The 12,354-nt window shown below is 42.4% G+C and overlaps 1 protein-coding gene and 1 pseudogene across 1 annotated transcript in view; both read right to left on the bottom strand.

The window, feature by feature from the left end:
* LOC102918882 (ankyrin repeat domain-containing protein 26-like) overlaps positions 1-12,107 on the bottom strand; it is a 36,568-nt gene extending 24,461 nt beyond the window's left edge. The window contains 7 exon segments of the mRNA XM_076562608.1: positions 308-461; positions 1,814-1,940; positions 8,943-9,015; positions 10,292-10,325; positions 11,022-11,043; positions 11,046-11,182; positions 11,950-12,107. Of these exon segments, the coding sequence (XP_076418723.1) occupies positions 308-461; positions 1,814-1,940; positions 8,943-9,015; positions 10,292-10,325; positions 11,022-11,043; positions 11,046-11,182; positions 11,950-12,107 (705 nt within the window).
* Positions 3,985-4,404, bottom strand: LOC102918278 (cytochrome b5 pseudogene; annotated as a pseudogene).
* Positions 12,108-12,354: the final 247 nt, after the last annotated feature.

Here is a 12,354-nt window from a genome sequence, read left to right as displayed (position 1 = left end):
GGTTTTAAAACAGCCAATGTGAGTGCCAGGAACTGAACTCGGGACCTTTGGAAGAACAGTATGCTCTTAATCACTCAGCCATCCATCCAGACACTGAAATAACATTTTGTTAAACACTTCCATAATAGGGCCATGGACCTCATGACGATGTTTTGGTCAGCAATGGACCATACACACAACAGCCATGCAGGTTATACTGCCTAATGATATACATACACATATACATATTAATCAGATTTATTATAGCTGATATTGATGAAATAAAGTCACACACATTAAAGATAATTCCTAGTAAGCAATTTATTACCTGATTCAAAGTCTGTTTTGCTTTCGTGTGCAGGATCCTCAGAGCCATGTCATATTGTTGGTTTTCAGTATCTCCACTATAAAGCCTGTCTTTTCCTGGCATCTGTGTCTTCACACTTTCATGCTCTTTCTTCTCTTTTCGCTTGACTGAAACTCTGTGGTTAAATATACTTAACTTAAAATCCATTCTTTTGAAAAGAAAATGCCCACTGCTCGACCTTGCTTTTCATTACCCTAACAAGTCAACATCCTGACTTATTATCCTAATGTCTAGGTTTCAATACTTTTTCTAGATCTCATGATTTCAATTTCTCACTTTAATCTTTTCCAGAGATCATATATATTGGGAAGGTAATAATGAAGAGATGTTTTCTTGACGATAAGTTTCTGTTAAGCGAAACTTTGGTAGTTATTTTGGAAAGGCCATCTTGAAACTATTCAGCAATTTGACACATTGAAAATGATTGTTTACACATAATTTGGCATAATTTTCTACATAGCCCCCTAATAAAAACAAGTAATGGAAAATTAATTCCTAAAAGTTATTGCTTGCAAACAAGTATGTGAGTTAATTAGAAATAAAAATTTATTTTTATAAAACATTACATGTACCCCTCAAAGCTTTCAAACAATGAGCATATGCATATTACTAGAATTCAAGACAAGACTAGGGAGTCTATTTTAACTTTTACTAATGCCTTCAATTCATCTTATTATTATTTTGATAAGTAATTTAAAAATCAATACAAGATCAATTGATTCAATAATAAAAAGTACCCTGTTTTTTCAACAAATAAGTTGAATTTATTTTATCAATGAGAGAGAGATATTGAATAAATTAATCAATCATCTACTTTATTTAGTACAGATTAAGAACAAAGAACTTGATGATAGTTGTGACCCTGCACACCCTTGGGCATGTTCATAGGGGATGGGCCCAATGGCTGGTCAATCCTCATGAACAAACATTTACACCCAAACATTGGAGATTTTGTTTATCTCTAACAGGACTGGTTAGCAGACTAATTATCTTTGGGGTATTTTGGGGGACTGTACTCCCTTAGCTAAATTCTCCCTTTTAAATGTCTCCTAAGCAAATTTATCAACAAATCCTTTATACTATCAATTCTCTTACCTTGAGTTTCTTTTACATCATTCCTTAAAAAAAAAATACATGAAAAGGCCTGCCAAATTCTTATTGCTGAATAAGTAACAAGACTCCTATGTAGTAGGCTCCTATAGAGCCATTAAAATCGTGACTTGAAACAATATGCACCTAACTATTAAAAATATGTAGGGGCAATGGCCTGTTACGCTTTTTGCAAGGATTTCACACTTCACAAGACAAGGAAGTTTTCTCCTATTCAAAATGCCAGAGGGGTTGGTTACATAGTCAGCAGTTACATGAATCCTCCTCCCCCAACATCTAGTAGAAAGTAAGTCTTCATCAAAACCACTCAACCTCAAACTGCAGGGCTCTTCCCACTCCAGGCCTTGGGGATCTAACCTGGCTCTCACCGGCTCTGTTTTCTTCTTCTCTTCTTTAGCTACATTGTTCCCAGTTTTCCTCGTATGCAGCTCCCAGGGCTCATCCCCACTTTCTGTTTGCTGTCTGTTAGAACACAGGTCTGCCTCTGTAAGACAGTGGTCACTTTTTAAAAAAATTGAAAATAGATTTTTTTATACTCTCTATTCTGATCATGGTTCCCCCTCCTCCATCTTCTCCCAGATCCTCTCCTCTTCCCCACCTATCCAATTCCACACCATCTTTCTGTCTCTTTAGAAAACAAGCAGGCAAATAAAGAGCAAGCCAAATCCCACAGCCCGCAGAGTCGCGCATCCTCACAGCTCTCTCTGGGATAGAACTAAGCAGTCTGTGCAGTGACTTGACGGCTCTTAATTCATGTTTCTAGTCTCTTCCATGCTCCTTGTCATGTTGAACTAAATCATGTGACATGAAGCTTCCTGCCAGATATCCCTGAAAGGATCATAACAGGCTGCTCAGTTTTTTTTTTTTTTTTCTCAGAGATCAGGCCTCAATTTCAGTTTCCTGACACAGAGCAAGCAGTTTCTGGGAGGGCCATGAACAAAGGACAATTAATCACTGATGCCCCTGCCAGCTGGGACAGGGAGATAGGGCCCACCAAGCCTGGGTCACTGAGCCAGCCCCCACAGTCAGTAGTGCTAGGCCAGCCAGTCTCCATGGCAGCTCAAGGACAAAGCTTAAGACTTGTCTAGGCCTGCCCAAAAATGGATAACTGTAATCCCCAACTAACCCTAGCCAATTAAAAATTACTAACATGATTGCCACTTGCATAAACCAATCCTGAGTCTGTTCCTATGTAGTCTGTAGACCCTAAGACCTCCCTTGCTTTACTCCCTGTAAATACCCTGCCCCATTGCTGCTTGGGGGTCTCTTATGCTCTGCTGCTGCATCAGATGGGTGGAGAGGCCCAAGTTAACTCAAAACAATAAAAGACTCTACTTTTGCATTGGATTTGGTCTCTTGGTGGTCTTTGGGGGTCCGGACTCTGGGCATAACAATCCCTCCTCCTGTGAATTACACAAGTCTGACCCTTCCTTTTTTCTTGAGATTTTGCTCAGGAAAGTGGTCTGAAGGCTGCTCATGACAACCCTCTCTTTCTCTTCTTTATTCTCACTCTTTTGTTATTATTATTATTTTTAATTTTTTGGTTTTTCGAGACAGGGTTTCTCTGTGAAGCTTTGGGCCTTTCCTGGAACTCGCTCTGTAGACCAACCTGCTCCTAATGACACCTCTCCTCTAACAAGGCTGTACCTCCTAATCTTTCCCAAACAGTATCAGCTGGGGACCCCGTATTCAAATAGATGGACCTCTGGGGGCCATTCTCATCCCAGTCACCACACATGCCTTCCTCTATTGGTTCCTGCCTCACTGGACCTGAAGCTGGCAGTCTCCTGGGACCCACCTTGTCTCCATCTTGCAAATCTGGTGTTCAAAGTATATGCAATCATGCCTGGATTCTTATGTAGGTGTTAGGGATTAAAATTCAGGTCCTCATGCTTGCAGAAAGAATGTATCTGATAAAAGGAATGTATCCAAAATGTAGAAACAAAAAACTCATGAAGCTCAACAAACAACAAACAACCTAACTTAAAAAATTAAAAGCAAAGACTTGGACTGAAAATTCCCAAGGAAGATACACTGATGAGAACCAACGCATCCTCATCACTGGCGGCCATTGCAGCCATTCTGAGACACACAACAGACACCCACTGGAGCCCTCCAGTACTGTGTGTGAAGAAAGGAAGGAACGTGAATGCCATATTCTGTTGCTGTAAGGGGAAAACAGCACAAATATTTTTAAAACAATTTGGAAGTTGCTTTTTAAAAGGAATATTTTATTTTTATTTAATTTTTTTGTATTTTAAAAGCCAACTATATTGAAAAGAGATTGTGCTTACAGTAAGTACACATAGTGAAGAAACACCACAACGAAGCCAAATAGAAAGGTACATTTGAGAAGTTCAAGGGCAGAAGGGGTTCCTTGTTTTTTTTCTCTAAAATATAGGAAGGAAAGGAAACAGATGTCACAATTACTTCCTCAGAGGAAGGTTTCTGTTAGTGGAAGTGATTGACACGGGCTTTTCCCTCCCTTGTCCTGGGCAGTCATTTCTTCCTTGGCTTCAGAGAGGCAGTTAATCTGCTATGTAGCGGCCATCTATCAGAGCCACAATCAGAGCTGAGAGGATGGGATCACCCCATTGGTCCACCAAATGGAATTAGACTGGGCAGTAGTAATAAGAGTTCCTGAAGGCTTGGCTAACTTGGGCCATCTGGATGGAGTGCCCCTTCCCCATGATGTACATTTTGAACAGTTCTGCATCAGTAGAGTGCCCAACATACTCAAAGTTCTTGGTAGCATCACCCCGGCTTGCTTGCTCTCTTGGGACTTGATCCAGAAACTTGGTTAAGTTGTAGACCTTGTGGTATAGAGCTACCCCTGTGTTCTTGCTGGCTTTGTGTTTCTGAATCTCTTCTGGGGTGTAGTACTTCACAGCCCTGTCTGCCTGCTGGGACACCGCAGAACAGTGAGCCTCCTGGCTCTGCAAATACATCCATGCCAGATGGTGTTTGGGTCACCTATTTTTACTTTTAGTTATGTGTGTATGTGTGTATACATGTGTGCTTATGAGTGTGTGGATATGTATGTACATGCACAATAGTGCAGTGACCTTAGAGGCCAGAAGAAGGCATTGGACCCCTGGAGCTGGAGTTACAGGTAGTTGTGAGCCTCCTAATGTGGGTGCTGGGAACCACACTTGGTCCTCTACAAGAGCAGTGTATGCTCTTAAACATCTGAGCTGTCTTTCCAGCCCCAATTTGGCAGTTCCTTAATCCGAAATATAAAGGACAGTAAAGAAGCTTATGGGCATTTGAGTTGTCAACATCTTGGTTATATAATTAAATACGTGTTCAACATATGTCATCACTTACCAGATAGGATACTTTCTATATGTGTGGTTTATTGTTTCCAATAATACCTCAGTAAAGCTACTGAAAGCAGGAAGCTTGGAACAAGGAAACAGTTCTATCATCATAACCAGTGTCTCTGAAGGAGACAGAACACAGAGAGATACCAGAGTAAGCCAGAGGAATGGTCTTTAACCTCTTAGCAACCAGCAGGCATGGATGTGTTCTAAGCAAGGGGCTAACGTAATCAGACATGAATTACTAATGCTATGGGGCCGTGGTTGCAGAATAGGACAGGTAGGGTGGCAGGGAAGGTCCCAGTGCTACTTCAGCATTACAGGCAGAGACAACACAGTCTGCTGTGAACACAGCATAGGCCTTGGACAGAAGTAGAATCAACAAAAAGACTTGGAGTGCTGCTCACATTGAAGAAGAACAGAAGGAGCAATCATGACTTTTTCATGGAGAGTGTGTATTTTCTCTTGTTCTATTTTAACAGCAGACACACTTTGGGCTCTTAATCAGGAGCACCTTGTAAATGACAAAGTTCCTAGTACCCACACTAGGCTATGCACAACTGCCTCTAATTCCAGCTCTAGAGACCTCTGACTCCTCTGGCCTCCTTAGACACCTGCACAGACATGTATATACTCACATACATATACATAGTTAAAATTTAAAAAATCTTACAATAGTACTGTTGTTTGTTTTTGCTCTTTTGGGGGCCTGACACCTAGCTCCCAAATAAATTATACATGGAGGCTTATTCTTAATTATAAATGTCTGGCCTTAGCTTGGCTTGTTTCTTGCCAACTTTCCTTAACTTATCCTGTCTACCTTCTGCCTCTGGGCTTTTTCTATTCTCTTACTTCTGTAAATATTGCTCTTACTCCATGGCTGGCTGTGTAGCTGGGTGACTGGCCCCTGGGTCCTCCTCCTTCTCTGGCTACTTCTTTTCTCCCAGATTTCTTTTTCTATATATTCTCTCTGTCTGCCAGCCCCACCTATCCTTTCTCCTGCCTTGCCATTGGCCATTCAATTCTTTATTAGACCATCAGGTGTTTTACACAGGCACAGTAACACAGCTTCACAGAGTTAAACAAATGCAATGTAAACAAAAGTAGCATGACTTAAAATAATATTCTACAACATAATACCAAACACATTTTGACATGAACAGCACTGTAACACATCAGTATTTTATGGTTCAATGCTCAGCAATGTATACATATATTTCTGAAATATATTGAAACATCCCTAACATTCCATTCCATTTAAGTTGATTTCTTGGGAACGTGTCAGCCATGCTGGTGAGGGAAATGAGTAGGCTAACTGCAGATCTCCACCTCTCTGTCCTCTCCTCCAAATCCAATACCAGAGTCTAACCCTTGTCTCTGTACTGGACCACCTGCTGCAGCCTCTCCCTTCTCTCTGCCTACATCTCCAGCAGGTCATGCAGATCTTCTGCAACCTTCCTCCGCACTCATCTTGTTATCCCAGCCCCTAATCCCAGTTCCCTATTCCCTGGGAATGCATTAGCCAAGCCTGACAGAGAAGCAAGTAGGCCAGTGAAGCAGGTAGGTGAGCTTCAGATCTTCACTCTCCTCTGAACCCAACCCAGTCTCAGCCCCAGCTCTGCAGCAGACTACCTGTTGTGGCCTCTTCTCACTATCTGCTGCCATTCCCAGGGGACTAAGCAGATTCTGATAGAGCACCCTCCTTCCTGCAGACTCCCTCGGCTCCCCCCAGCCCATCTTCAATACCCAAGACTAACCCAGAAACATATATTACCCAGAGCCTCTGTGGCCACACCTATCAGGATCCTAGAAGAATTCCCTACCAGGTAATACACAGCCACCACATCCTTCTAAGAACCAGAAAAGGCAACAGAAACCAAGGAACAGATCACCCACCCAACAAAGACAAGACCAGATATCAGCGCCTAGAATTACAATAGACACCAGCATAAAAATATAATCAATTAATAGCCAGGGTTGTATATCTTCACTAGAGCCTGGAAACTCTATTACAGCAGGCCCTGAGAAATGCAACATACCTGGAACACAATACTAAGACCTTAAAATAGCCCTTATGAATATGATAGGGGTCCTTAATGAGTAAATGAATAAGTCCCTTAAAGAAATTTATGGAAACACAAAACACACAGTAGAAGGAAATGAATAAAACAGCTCAAGACTTTAAAGTGGAAATAGAATCAATAAAGAAAACTCAAACTAAAATAAAACTGGAAATGAAAAATTTAGGAACTCATACAAGAACATCAGAGCCTCACTAACAGAATATAAGAGATGGAAAAGAGAATCTTAGGCATCAAAGACACAATAGGAGAAACTGTTATCTTGCAAAGAAAATGTTAAATCTAAAAAAAAAATCCCCCCAAAATTAAAAAAAATCTCTTCACTGAATGCAAAAATAAAATAAAATACAGGTACAAAACATCAGGAAATCTGGGATACTATGACAAGATCAAATCTAAGAATAATAGGAATAGAAGAAGGAAGAAGAAACTCAGGTCAAAATATACTGAAAGTATATTTAACGAAATTATAGAAAAAAACAAACAAATCCACTATAGAAATCAGTGTGGTGGTTCCTCAGGAAGATGAGAATCCATCTACCTCAAGATCTAGCTATGCCACTCTTGGGCATACCCAAAGGATACTTCATCCTAGCATAAAGACACTGGCTCAACCGTGTTCATTGTTGTTCTACTTATAATAACCAGAAATGGGAAATAAACTTGATGTACCCCAACAGAAGAATGGCTAAAGAAAATGTACATTTACACTATGAAATATTACTCAGCCATTAAAAATTGAAATCATGAAATTCACAGGTAAATGGATGGAACTTGAAAAATTCATCCTGAGTGAAGTAACCCAGACCTAGAAAGACAAATACGACAAGTATTCCACTAGCTGTTAAGTCAATGATTAGCAAGTTACAATCAGTAGAACTGCAGAGCGTAGCTATAGAGTATGGGACTGGTGTATGGCAGATAGGTCTCTCTGAGAAAGCGAAATAGAATAGGTAGTTATGCATGAATTCTGGCTGGGGGCCAGGGGTTGGAATGAGAGGATCAAGTGGAGAGAGGGAGGGAAAAGGAGGATGGGGGAGGGAATATGGAGAGAGACACCTGAAAGTAAGGGCCATTTGAGGAGTAGTATGGAAACCCAACACAGTAGAAGCTTCCTAAATATATGCATACATGAAGGAGATCTAAATGAAATCACCGAATGATAGGGGAGACAGAGCCCCAACGGAACATCTCTTATCACCAAGTGAAGCTTCTAGTACCAGGCTTGGGTACATCTAGTTGAGTTGTTGGCCATAGGGATCCTGTGAAAATCCCCAAACAATCCAGGCTGTTGCCAAGACGATAGGTTGCTCTACACAAACTGACAGCAAGGCCTCAATGCTGAAGATGACACCTACATAACTCATTGCACATGGAGAAGTCAAGCTGGTGCCTACTATACAGAGCCTTCACTCTTATGTTCTAGCATCTGTGGTACAGGAAAGTACCCATGAAGGCTATCAAAGAAGAAATGTCAACACTAACCCAAGCACAAACCCTTTGGCTACAATGGTGTCCTGCCTGCAAGACACACCAGGGCAATGGTGACACAAAGCCTGTGTGAATTACCAACCAATATATGATTTGACCTAAGGCCTACTCCATGAATTGGAACCCATACTTGACATTGCTTGGGTAACTAAGAACCTGAGACTAGATAGCCCAGGGACCTAGCGTAAAACCAATTAATACTGTTCTAAAAACAAACAAACACAACAATAAAATGACTCCTAATGATACTCTGCTATACTCATAGATCAGTGCCTTGTTCAGTCATCATCAGAGAAGCTTCCTCCTGCAGCAGATGGGAACAAATACAGAGACCCACAGCCAGACAATGTGCAGAGAGTGAGAGACCTTGGAACACTGTTGTATTATATTTTATTATTATCCCTTGGGAGCCTACTTGTTTTCTAAGAGTGGATTTTTAATAGGAGAGGAGGTAGGGAGGAACCAGGAGGAGTAGAAGGAGGAGAAACTGTAATCAGGATATATTATGTGAAGAAAAAAAAATCTATTTTTCAATTAAAAGAAGTTATTTGGATAGCAACTCAGTACCATGATAATGAGGGCCAGGCAACTCACCATCCTCTGAGCATGGCCCAGACAGGTGACTTAGGTCATGGGCGTCTTCCAAAGCATTCATTTCTCTTCTGATCTGTAAAACAAATCACAGTATCACAGTGTTCTCAGATAGTGATCTAAGCAGCAATGTGGGCACTTCTGAAAAGGACCGATTTTTTTTGTCAAAGGGTAGCTTTATCACTGGCTTCTGGTTCTAATCTCTCTTTCCAAGCAATTGTCTTTACCTTACCAGAAGGTTCTACCCTTCATTTTTATTTGATGTGCATGAGTGTTTTGCCTACATGTCTGTCTGCACATACACATTAAAAACCATGTGTGGCGCAGACACTGCATTGGGTCTGGCTATCAGCTAAACCCGTACGGAGCCAGTCACTCATGGTCTGATCTTCGGTTTGTTGGTTACGCTGACACTCGATCCCTTTCTGCTTGATGGGTGGCTTAACCCCTGTGCTAGCAGACGCGGAGCATTTGCTCAACCCCACCTGCTGTTTCATCCCTTTTCCGTCGTGCAGTCTGTGGGTTTCTGGCACCTAAGCTGGTAACTGAAGTGACAGTGGGACCTACTTTGAGGTGGTTACTGTCTTGGGGTTTCATCTCCTTGATGAGTTCCTTCATCCTCTCCCTAGGCTGCCTCTCTGCTGTCTTCAGCAAATGGAGACCCCTGTGGGAACACGATTACTGTGCGCCCTGGCAGTTAACACTGGGACGGTGCCCACAGGGTACTGCATGCAGCGAGGCTGGAACCTTTGCGGCATTGTTCAGCCTGGCTTTAGCAGTTCTCACTCTTTTCCAGATCACACTGTTGGTGGATTCTGCTGGTGGAATGAGGAGCTGTCCTGGGGCCTGAACAGCACCTGCAGTGGGTGAGGTCTGTGACATTTCTACTCTCTTCAGTTGGCTCTCCACCTGAACCTGAAAATTTGCTGCTTCCAGACCCCTTTCTCCCACAGAGCAGAGCGATTTCCTGGGCTGATTCTTCCTAGTGGTCAGAATGCACTCCCTTGATGTCATTCCTCTTGGTGAAACCATATTCTTATCTCACACATGTATTCTGTTTCCGAAGTCTTCCTTACTATGACCTTGTTTGTACAGTTGGGAATAGCTTCTGTAAGGCCACCCAGGCTACTGCCCCCTGCAGAGTGCCCATGGAGAACCAGGTGTGGGGTGGGCAGTGCTGAGGGTGGTATTGGGTGGTTGCCAGGTTACAGTGATCCTGGTGGGCAGAAGCTGTAGCTCCTCCCAGGAGGATGTGATGAGGCTAGACTCTTTCCCACTGTAGAGGGCTGCTTAGGGCACTGTGGGGTGTGCTCTGTTCCCATTACCAAATATGGTTTTGATTCTAGCAATACCTTGTGCTTTTCCTTTGATTTTCTCTTTGCAGGCCTGAAAAGGAAGAACATAGAATCCTTTCAGACAAATGGCAGTTGTAAGATGAATTGCTAACCGGTCTTGTTAATAAAAAACCTGGAGCCAGATATTGGGGTAAAAACTGAGAGACCAGGGAAGCAGAAAAACATCAGCCAATGTTCTTACTACTAGAAATCCTCAGCCAAAGAGAGCCACTTCCTATATACTCACCTATATCTTTCCTGTGTCCTGCTGTCTCACTTCCTCTCTCTGCCCAGCTACATCACTTCCTCTTTTTGCCCACCTCTGTCACTTCCTGTCTGTCTGTACAGACCTCCAGACCTCTATGGTTAACTGGTGCTGGGAAATAAAGGCATATGCCACCATGCCTTGCTCTGTTCCCAGTGTGGCCTTGAACTCACAGAGATCCAGATAGATCTCTGCTTCCTGAATGCTAGGATTAAAGGTGTGTGATATCACTACCTGACTTCTATATTTAATACAGTAGCTGGCTTTTCCCTCTGATCTTCAGATGAGTTTTATTGGGGTAGACAAATAAAATATCACCACATGCAGTTGTCATTAATCTCTCCTGATCATGAAGTTTACAGGCTGTTTGTAGTCATTTTCTGAAAGGCATTTGAGTGTAAACAGAAAATCAACTTTCTCCATTTCCAGAAAATGTAAGCGCTGCTGCTATCTCCCCTTCATGGGGTGGTTACAGTTTTTAACCTTCCCTTATGGGGTTGTTGTTATTTAAACTCCAAGTATCCTTCACTCTCAGGAGATCAGCTGCCAACTCAGACTCCTCAGACACCAGTTCAGTCCCAAAGTCTCCAGAAGACCATTTTTCATGTCCTCCTTTCTCTTCTTTTATATTGAAGGCAGAACCACTAATTAAAAAAAATCACAAAAGACAATACATTCCAATAATTTTATGGACTAAAGTTATAAAAATAATGCTGTAAAATCCCGACTCTTTCCCATCTTACTTCACTTATTAATTAAAAGAAGTTATAAAGTAGCAGCTAAAGATGGGGAAATGAGCCAGGTGGTGGCGGCGCATGCCTTTAATCCCAGCACTCGGGAGGCAGAGCCAGGCAGATCTCTGTGAGTTCGAGTCTAGCCTGGTCTACAGTGTGAGATTCAGGACAGGCTCCAAAGCTACACAGAGAAACTCTGTCTCAAAAAACAAAACAAAACAAAACAAAACAAACAAACAAACAAAAGACAGGGAAATGGATACTTCTTGCTTAAAGACAGATGCCATGTAGGCCTGAAGCAGTGCTACATGCAAGAGCTGACACAGGAAAACTCTGTCTGAGAACAAGGAAGGGTTTCCAGAGGACACAAACTACGAAGAGGAGCCCAGTAGGAAAAAACAAGGGAGAAAAACAACTTTTAGAATAGAATGTAAACGCAAAGATTAGAACTGGTAGCTTTCCCAGTTTGGAATAGGGGGCGTTTGGGGGGCGAGGTAGAAACCTAGTGCAATGGAAATTCCCTGGAATCTGTGAGGTTGACCCTAGCAAAGTCTCCTAGTAATGGGGGATACAGAACCTGAACTGACCATCTTCTGTAAACAGATAAGGCTTCCAGTGGAGGGACTGGGACATCAACCCAGTCACAAAATCTTTGACCTACAATCTATCTTGCCTACAAGATAGGGGTAAAGGTGGGACAGAACTTGTGGGAGTGGCCAACCAGTGACTGGTTCAACTTGAGGCCCACGCCATGAGAGGAAGCCCATGCCTGACTCTGCCTAGAGGTGAAGGAACCAGAGTCTGGAGCCCAGAGACCAAGGATAGGACCAAACATGATTGGCATTAAAAAAAAGGCAATGAAATGATTCCTAATGATATTCTCCTATACTCATCGACCAGAGCCTAGCCCAGTTGTCACCAGAGGCTTCACCTAGCAACTGACGGGAGCAGATGCAGAGACCCACAGCCAAACATCAGGCAAAGCTTGAGGAAACCCAAGGAAAAGGGGGAGGAAGGAGTCAGAGGGATCAAGATACCACAAGAAGATGGCCCACAGAATCAGCTACCAGGGCTCATAGGGG

This window comes from Peromyscus maniculatus, chromosome 1 (assembly GCF_049852395.1).
Source record: "Peromyscus maniculatus bairdii isolate BWxNUB_F1_BW_parent chromosome 1, HU_Pman_BW_mat_3.1, whole genome shotgun sequence".
Taxonomy (NCBI): domain Eukaryota; kingdom Metazoa; phylum Chordata; class Mammalia; order Rodentia; family Cricetidae; genus Peromyscus; species Peromyscus maniculatus.
Note: the sequence above shows the minus strand (reverse complement) of the source record. Positions and strands in the feature narration are given on the sequence as shown.